This window comes from Pelobates fuscus, chromosome 2 (assembly GCF_036172605.1).
Source record: "Pelobates fuscus isolate aPelFus1 chromosome 2, aPelFus1.pri, whole genome shotgun sequence".
Classification (NCBI taxonomy): Eukaryota; Metazoa; Chordata; class Amphibia; order Anura; family Pelobatidae; genus Pelobates; species Pelobates fuscus.
The window spans coordinates 425,237,795-425,247,448 of NC_086318.1; the positions used below are offsets into that span (position 1 = coordinate 425,237,795).

Genomic DNA, 9,654 nt, shown 5'->3' on the forward strand with positions numbered 1-9,654 from the left:
TGGGGGTACATTATTTAATATCCCCCCTCCCTTCTTACTTTATGTGGGGAGGGGGGATTCTTGTTCCTTGTCCCTGGTGGTCCAGTGGAGGTGGAGGCAGATCAGTTATCCCCCCTCCCTTCTTACCTTATGCCTGGGAGTGGGGATCCTGCTGCTGCTGCCATCCTTCCCTGGTGGTCCAGAGGAGAGTGAACTCTAGCCCCGCAGGGCTAGAGTTCACTCACGCGAGATCTGAGCGTTGCCGCGGCAACGCTCAGATCTCGCGAGAGGAACCCGGCGAAGCTGCTGGCAATAGCTCCGCCGGTCCTCTCCTGCCTCCCTCCCTGCATGTGAGCCGGGGAGGGGAGGCTGAGAGCAGAGCCGGTGCTCGGATAGCGCCGGCTCTGCATGAGCCGACAGGGGAGATCCCGAGATCTCCCCTGCCGGTCTCAATACATAGGCGTGCCGCGGGGATTAGGGTGTGCCCAGGCACACCCGGCACACCCCGTGCGCACGCCTATGTTTAAATGTTTCTATCATATTCCCCCTGTCTCTTCTTTCCTCCAAGCTATACATGTTAAGATCCTTTAACCTTTCCTGGTATGTTTTATTCTGCAATCCATGAACCAGTTTAGTAGCCCTTCTCTGAACTCTCTCTCAATATCCTTCTGGAGATATGGTCTCCAGTACTGTGTACGATACTCCAAGTGAGGTTTTACCAGTGTTCTGTACAATGACATGAGCACTTCCCTCTTTCTACTTCTAATACCTCTCCCTATACAACCAAACATTCTGCTAGCATTTCCTGCTGCTCTATTACATTCAGGGATGTATTTACCACAAGGCAAACAAGGCATTTGCCTAGGGCGGCACTTTCAGGGGGGGCGCCAAAAAATGCCACCCCGAGCTTCCAGACAAATGCCTTGTTTGCCTTGTGTTCTCGGGCTGTCCACCTTACTGTGAGTGAGTGAGTGAGTGTAGCTGTCAGTGTGTGTCTGTGAGTGAATGAAAGTGTGTGTGTGTGTCTGTCTGTCAGTGAAAGTGTGTGTTGGTTAAACAGTGTGTGCCAATGACTGTATGTGTGTGCCAGTGACTGTGTATCTGTCAGTGAATGTATATCAGTGCATGTATCCATGAGGACATGTGTCTGTCAGTCAAAAAAGCGGCCTTGACATAAATGGGGGGGGGGGGCAAATTTAGATTTGGGGGGTGCCCGAATTTAGTCATGCCTAGGGCAGCACAAATCCAAAATACACCCCTGATTACATTGTCTGCCTACCTTTAAGTCATCAGAGACAATCACCCCTAAATTCCTTTCCTCAGATATTGAGATTAGTACTGTATCAAATATTCTGTACTCTGCCCTTGGGTTTTTACATCCAAGATGCATTATCGTGCACTTATCCACATTAAATGTCAGCTGCCACAACTCTGACAATTTTTCTAGTTTTGCTAAATCATTTGCCATTTGGCTTATCCCTCCTGGAACATTAACCCTGTTACATATCATAGTATCATCAGCAAAAAGACATACCTTACCATCAAGTCCTACTGCAATATCACTAATAAAAATATTAAAGAGAATGGGTCCAAGTACAGATCCAGGAGGTACCCCACTGGTGAAAAGCCCATGCTTCGAATATACTCCATTGGCTACAACCCTCTGTTGCCTGTCACTCGGCCACTGCCTAACCCATTCAACAATATTGGAATCCAAACTTAAAGATTGCAGTTTATTGATAGGCTTTCTATGTGCAACAGTGTCCAAAGCCTTACTGAAATCTAGGTAAGCAATGTCAACTACACCACCCTGATTTAATATTTTAGTTACCCAATCAAACAAATCGATAAGATTAGTTTGGCATGATCTCCCTGAAGTAAACCTAGGTTGTCACTAATCTTGAAATCCATGTGATTTTAGATGTTCAACAATCCTATCCTTTAGCATGGTTTCCATTACTTTCCCCATTACTGAAGTAAGGCTTACTGGCTGTGACGGACCGCCAGTATATTACCATCATGGACTCCCTTTCCCAGTGTAAAATAGCTCCAACAAGTTGTGTAAATTATTATAGCCAGCATAGCATTCCCCCCACACATTAGCCGAGACTAAATGCTGGGAGTAGATCTGTTTAATGCAGGCAAGCACTCTCAATTTATACACACAGTAAACTCCTCCCCTGTGCCTGAGAGATAATTGAGTCAGGAACTGTACAAACTCAATTATCTCCAAGGTACAGAAAAGTATAACACATTTTAAACACCCCAAAGGTGACCCCAAAATACATGGAACCCCCTCAAGAGTCACATTCCTGGATAGCCCTGATCTGAGTGCCTATAATATCCAAAAAGAACTCAGATCGGTTTGGTGGCTTGGGATTGCCATCGAGGTAAACTTTTGACCGGCTGTCCACGAGGTAGAAGTCCAAAAGAGTTCCAGAGAAATTGTGCCAACGGCCAGTCTCCATTTGCAGACTTCCATACGAAAACCACACACAGTAGATTAATGATTTCCAGTGTCAAATGCTCCCCCAATTCGGTAGTTTGTATCTCCCGAACGCTGTTCATATGGGTGATCAGGAACTTGGACGGGCAGTATTTCCAGCTTCACCGGTGTTCGCGAGAGTGCTATCTGAAATCAGTTCCAGGCACTCGACGACCAAATACCGGTGCCTGCGTTCGGGAGACAGGATGGCCGCCATCCAGTCTCCCGACCATGTGCGTTCGAATGCACAAAATGGCGGCCATGCAGGAGAGCATTCCTTAGCTGTTTCCCTTGTGGTTTCACACTTGTTAACTGAGGGTTTAGATGTTCTAATAAGCTGTGGGAGTGGTCCTTGTTCGGTTACCGAAACAGTGAGTAAAAAGGGAATGATAGCGTTCGAAAAGGGAATAGTATGAGTGATGGGGCATTCCTTCACATTGACCTATAGTTGCCCAACTCCTACCTACTACCTTTCTTGTGAATGGACACAGTATTCGCTAACAATCTTCTGGGACTACTTCTGTTAACAATGGTTGGTTAAATAAATCAGTTAATTGTTTTGCTAGTACACCACTAAGCTCTTTTAATAACTTTGGGTGTATTCAATCAGGTCCCATTGACTTATTTGTCTTTACTTTTGACAGTTGAAATATAACCTCTTCCTCTGTAAACTCACATGTAACAAATTACTAATTTGTCCTTTTTCCTAACTGAGGTCCTGTTCCTTCATTTTCATCTGTAAATAGTGAACAAAAATATTAATTGAGGCAGTCAGCTACAGTGCCTTGCAAAAGTATTCACTCCCCCTTGACTTTTTACCTATTTTGTTACATTACAGCCTTAAGTTCAATGTTTTATTAATCTGGATTTTATGTGATGGATCAGAACACAATAGTCTAAGTTGGTGAAGGGAAATGAGAAAAATATATACATAAAACTATTTTTTAGAAATAGAAAACAGAAAATTGTCATGTGCTTATGTATTCACCCCTTTGTTATGAAGCCCATAAAAAGCTCTGGTCCAACCAATTACCTTCAGAAGTCACATAATTTGTGAAATGATGTCCACCTGTGTGCAATCTAAGTGTCACATGATCTGTCATTACATATACACACCTTTTTTGAAAGGCCCCAGAGGCTGCAACACCTAAGCAAGAGGCACCACTAACTAAAAACTGCCATGAAGACCAAGGGACTTTCCAAACAAGTAAGGGACAATGTTGTTGAAAAGTACAAGTCAGGGTTAGGTTATAAAAATATATCCAAATCTTTGATGATCCCCAGGAACACCATCAAATCTATCATAACCAAATGGAAAGAACATGGCACAACAGCAAACCTGCCAAGAGACAGCCGCCCACCAAAACTCACGGACCGGGCAAGGTAACCCTGTGTAACAAGTATATACCCCTACACGCAGGATCCAGCCAAACAGAAGACAGCACAGAGGAGAGATACGTCTACCGGACCTTAGAGTGGCCGGACTCGACGTAATAGGAGAAGTACAGAGTCAGGAACGATCCGAGGTCAAGGGCACAAAGAGACAGCGTAAACGAGAACTAGCCGGGGTCTGGTACACAGGAATCAGCAAGCCGGCAAACAGTACAGACAAGGATAAAGCGAAAACGAAGTCAGAATACAAAGCCAAGGTCAAATACGGAGAAACACAACTGAACACAACAAGCACTAAAGGGAACTGTAGCAGAAACCACGATAGGGCAAGGAACTAAGGGAAAAGGGTGAGTATAAGTAGCCTTCAAACTAATGTGATTGGCTCCTGTCACTTCCACACCCCCAACAGGTAAGTGTATGGGGTGATTGGCATGATAGGAGCCAATGGGAGCCTTTTTGCAATTTAGGCTCCCACTGTCTCTTTAAGAGCGCGCCCGAGACTCGCGGCGCGCTCTTAGCTGCAGGCGGGACACGTGACCGCATCTCGCGGTCACTGCCCGTCTTCCTGTTAGGAGAGTCGGATGAGCCGCGCGCGGCTCGTGCAGCCGCAGGACCGCGCGCGGCTTGAAGAGAGGGCCGCGGCCGGCCCCCGGATAAGGTAAGTAACGCTACACCCTGGAGGAGTTGCAGAGTTCCACAGCAGAGACTGGAGTATCTGTACATAGGACGACAATAAGCCGTACACTCCATAGAGTTGGGCTTTATGGCAGAGTGGCCAGAAGAAAGCCATTACTTTCAGCAAAAAACAAAATGGCACATTTTGAGTTTGCGAAAAGGCATGTGGGAGACTCCCAAAATGTATGGAGGAAGGTGCTCTGGTCTGATGAGACTAAAATTTTACTTTTCGGCCATCAAAGAAAATGCCTGGCTAAAACCCAACACATCACACCACCCAAAGAACACCATCTTCTGTGGGAATGTTTTTCAGCAGCCGGGACTGGGAAACTGGTCAGAAATTGAATTGAGGGAAAGATGGGTGGTGTTAAATACAGGGATATTCTTGAGCAAAACCTGTACCACTCTGTGATTTGAGTTTAGGACAAAGATTCACCTTGCAGCAGGACAATGACCCCAAACACACTGCTAAAGCAACACTTGAGTGGTTTAAGGGGAAACATGTAAATGTGTTGGAATGTCCTAGTCAAAGCCCAGACCTCAATCCAATAGAATATCTGTGGTCAGACTTAAAGAATGCTGTTCACAAGCGCAAACCATCCAACTTGAAGGAGCTGGAGCAGTTTTGCAAGGAGGAATGGTCAGAAATCCCACTGGTAAGATGTGGCAAGCTCATAGAGACTTATCCAACTCAGAGCTGTGATTGCCACAAAAGGTGGCTCTACAAAGTATTGACTTTAGGGGGGTGAATAGTTATGCACATTGACTTTTTTCTGTTATTTTGTCCTATTTGTTGTTTGCTCCACAATAAAAAAATTAAAAAAAAACACCTTCAAAGTTGTGTTCTGTAAATTAAATGATGCAGATCCTCAAACAATCCATGTTAATTCCAGGTTGTAAGGCAACAAAACATGAAAAATGCCAAGGGGGTGAATACTTTTGCAAGGCACTGTATACCTTTATCCTCTTCTACATACCTTCCTTTTTTTTTATCTAACTAATCCTTGTTTTACTTTCCTTATCTCATCTATGTATTTAAAAAATGTTTTATCCCCCCTTTTTTTTACTGACTGTCCAATCTCTCTTCTGTGTGTGATTTGGAGGCTCTTATAAATGCACTTAAGGTGGGTTGAGAGTTAGAGTAGAATATCCTTTTAATGTTTTATTTTGGTTATTGAAGAGGTTAAGGAAAAGTGAAAGAATGGACATGTGCCTCAAACTGCTCTGTTTGCATCTGCAAATACTTCAATTACTTGGTCCAACAGGTCTTTATATTCTTGTGTAACTTGCATTAATACACCACATGCTATGTTAGACCATATGCATTACCTTGTTTTCTTTATTGTAGCAACTGCTTGTCAAGAACATTTTTTATTTTTAGCATTTTGCGGCATTGCCCTGTATAAACTATGACCAAAACCAAGACTACCAAGACCATCCACATCTCAAGTTCTAATGCCATATACCCCCAGGAATGTGAAGCACACGTAGATCTACATAAGGGAATTCACAAAACACTTAATTTGGAAAGCTCTTTAGTGCTGTGGTTGTTTATTATTTGTCACTAAATCAATTTCAGAACTTAATGACAAACAGTTCTCTTATGTAGGAAACAGGTTTCTTCTGCTTGGTCCAACCGGTGGTCCCAATCAAGGTGAGAATATTATTGTGTAATTATGATGTGCTTTTTAGTTCATATATCTGGAGCAGCAGAAATTACATTTACTAATATTTTTTTTTCTTTAGGTTTTGGCCAGCACTTTTAGCAAAATGAACAGAATGAATGAGCCAAATAACATCTACCTTGACAACATTCCTCCAGAAATTCTTTGTCAAATATTGGGCCAACTTGATTTGCAAGATATATGTGCTGTTAGCAAAACATGCAAACTCCTGAATGAAATTGTTGAAACTGACACTTTATGGAAAAAACACTGTCTGGCTATTGCAAACGTTTGCCAATTGGAGATCGTGCAAGATGGAAGAGATGGATATACGTGGAAGGTAAATATTACCTGCATGCATTTATTAAATAGGTGATTGGTTTGCATTGTGTTGATGATAAAGCTCCTAGTGTCTCCTATATGTTCCCACTCAGCTTCATTACTATGTCTACAATTAATCATCACTCCAGTTGTCATGATCTTGACATAAATAGTTGTCAATCCTGAGCAAGAAAGGAATAAAACTATATGCTTGGAGTAAGGATCTTGAGCAAGTCTGAACTGACCCCAAGGCAAACCCATGGTGGTTGGTGATGATTACAGGCTACCAGAGAGAGTGTTCAGTGGGTATGATCTACTTCAGCTCATGGGTCGAGTGTTGGAGGTAGGGATTTGATTGAAACATAGTAGGATTAAAGTGAACCTGTCATGACAGATAGAAGTTTGCAGTTTTGTAACCATCTGACTTGACTGTTATACAATTATGTATTTCTTTCCTTTATGCTATTAAAAGCTTATATTTTGATTTGTTTACATTACCATATTTTCACTTGCTATAGGTCACACCTCACCTGCATACCCCTGTTTAGGAAACACAGACTTGCTTCCCATAACAGGTTAAAAGTCCCCAACACTGTATGTTGGGTTTGTGTAAATAAAATAAATCTGTTCTCTATTGCCATTCTCAGATTGCCTGTTCAAAGCTGCTGTAATAAATCATTATGGCTGTTTCTCTCCTCTTTCCATGTTCGCTGATGGTGCTCTCACACAGAGTCTGCCCCTCCTCCCTATTTCTCCTTACAATTCCCCATGCAATTCTGCTAGCACAATATATAGATTACATTTGATTCTCTATCATTTAAGATTAAGTTGTATTTGTCCTAACATATATATTTGTCGTGACAGCTTAATGAATACCTTTTCACAATAACAGCAAAAATCAGGAAAACATACCCTGATGTTTGTATAAAAAAGTATTTCCTTTATCAACCAGTTATGGGAATCTGAACTCTTTGTGCTTTGTACTGACACACACTTTAAAATTTCTGGATTGGTGTTACAATTAGTTAGTGTGAATTTCATCAGGACAGGGCTACCAGAAGTTTCGGGACCCCTTACAGAGCTCAAGGCCTGGCCACCAGAGTCGTCCCACAATGCCCACCCATGATTCCACTCAAAGATCCCATCCCTGAGTCCTGTCACAGATAGTGGAGTGTTTATGTGCATTGGATGTGTTGTGTGTTATTGTAGCGGATGTAATATACAGTGGTAGGCATTATGGAATTTAGTATATAGGAATTCGATCTTGTGTATTGTATGTAATGTGTGTATAGGGGATGCAGTGTGTTTGTGTGCAACATTCTCCCACTACCAAGACCATCCACATCTCATGTTCTAATGCCATATACCCCCAGGAATGTTAAACACACGGAGATCCACATAAGGGAATTCACAAAACACATAATTTGGAAAGCTCTTTAGTGTGTGTTTGTGTGTAAGTGGTGCATTATGTGTTTCTGGGTATGTGTAAGGGATGTATTGTGTGCTTTTGTGTATGTGTGTAAGTGATTTTGTTTTGCTACATGAAGGAACAGTTACCCATTAATTGGTGTAGCCAGCTTTATTTATCTAAAATGAACTTCAAGGGAGACTATAGAGTACACTTACCCCTGTAGTATTTATGGATTGTAAAGCTAATGCTTTTAAAAAATAATATATATATATTTTAAAGTCGCTCACTTTCAAAGGTTCCTTAAATGTACTGTTTAGTTGGTTTAAGTGTAAATGGAGGCAGACCCCCTCCTCATCAGAAGCATGCTCTCAAGCACTGTAGAAATCTATGGGATACAACATCTATCTGCCCATCCTTTGAGTTGGTATGTAGACTGATGGCAGCTGCTGTCAGTTTAACCATACCCCGGTGTTAATGGCCTGGTGCTGCCTTCACAACATACAACTAGAACCTAGATTTAGCTACACAGTGCACTAGCTTCAAGGTAGGCTAAAGTGCACCAAATCCAACCATTTCCCTGTCCCTGTCTCTGCTGTTGAACCAAAAGAAGTCAAAAAATCTTTTGATATGATTTCCATTTTGCATCTCAGAGTTTGTCTAATTTGCTGTTAAATTGGGTAAAGGTCCTCTTAAGCAAAGCATTTATGGTCTCATATATAGATAGAGAAGGGGTTACTACAGTACCCCAAAAAACGAAATTACAAACTGAATATCTCTGTGCTTCTGACCTTGTACCCTGTTGCTCAACACAGGGTTAAATCCAAATATATAAGGAAATTTTTTTTTTAAAAAGTGCAACTTAAAGAACCAAACAACAAACATGTCAGGTTGACCTGTTATCAATGCCAGAAATATCCTTCCGTGTGTGTGTGTGTTTTTTGGCATTGATAAAGAGGAACCCCAAAAGTTTTTTGTTTGGTCCTTCAATAAATTGTATGTAGCACTGTGTGTGGATATTTATTTATATGTAGTTTCCTTGATTTGTTTCCTTATACATACTGACTGTCTCGAGCTGCGCTGATAGGGAACATTACTCTGGTGTTCCCAGAAACAGGACAGGATCATAAGACTATTAGTAAATTTAATTAGAATTTTTCATTTCATTCATCTCCATTTCTTTTGTCCACAGGAAACTTTCAAGAGAAATTACCAGAAAAGTAAAGTAAAGCAAGAATGGCTGGATGGGAAATACAGCAACATACCTTCATTTTCAGATCTTCCAAATAAAAGCATGTGGACAATGAATAAAGAGGACTGGGGAGAAATATTAGAAGCCGAACTTAGAAGACCATAACGAAAAATTTTAAAATCATTGCTTGTATTTATTTTAACTTAACATTATTTTATTTATTATTTTGTGTACAAGTAAATCCTGTTAAATAATATACAATAATAAATTATATTTATTGTATGCTATGGCGTCTTGACTTTATTGCATTAGCGTAGACTGTATCTCATTATTTTCACGCTAACTGAACTAAATAAAAAATATCATGTTATATGGAATGGTCATACATTTGTTGCACTCTTCTTTAAACAAATTAATTTCCCTTTTAGATATGATACAATGGGTTTTTTCTTCTGCATTAATAACAATATGAGCTCTCAGTGTTTGAAATAAGACTGGGATGAACAGAACGTTTTCTTCTGTTTTCCTGCAAAACATT

The 9,654-nt window shown here is 41.3% G+C and overlaps 1 protein-coding gene across 1 annotated transcript; it reads left to right on the forward strand.

Annotated features, from left to right (window-relative positions):
• The first annotated feature begins 5,940 nt into the window (after positions 1–5,940).
• Positions 5,941–9,281, forward strand: LOC134586430 (F-box only protein 48-like). Its single transcript, XM_063441943.1, has 3 exons — positions 5,941–6,018; positions 6,278–6,535; positions 9,117–9,281. The coding sequence occupies exons 1-3, from the start codon at positions 5,941–5,943 to the stop codon at positions 9,279–9,281; spliced, it is 501 nt and encodes a 166-aa protein (XP_063298013.1).
• Positions 9,282–9,654: the final 373 nt, after the last annotated feature.

What these genes read in the sequence shown, in the direction of transcription:
- LOC134586430 (XM_063441943.1), top strand. Translation starts at nt 5,941, where the DNA reads ATGACCAAAACCAAGACTACCAAGACCATCCACATCTCAAGTTCTAAT. An exon ending in CCCAGGAATGTGAAGCACAC is followed by an intron (nt 6,019 to 6,277) that starts GTAGATCTACAT and finishes TTTTTTCTTTAG; the next exon opens with GTTTTGGCCAGCACTTTTAG. An exon ending in GAGATGGATATACGTGGAAG is followed by an intron (nt 6,536 to 9,116) that starts GTAAATATTACC and finishes TTTTGTCCACAG; the next exon opens with GAAACTTTCAAGAGAAATTA.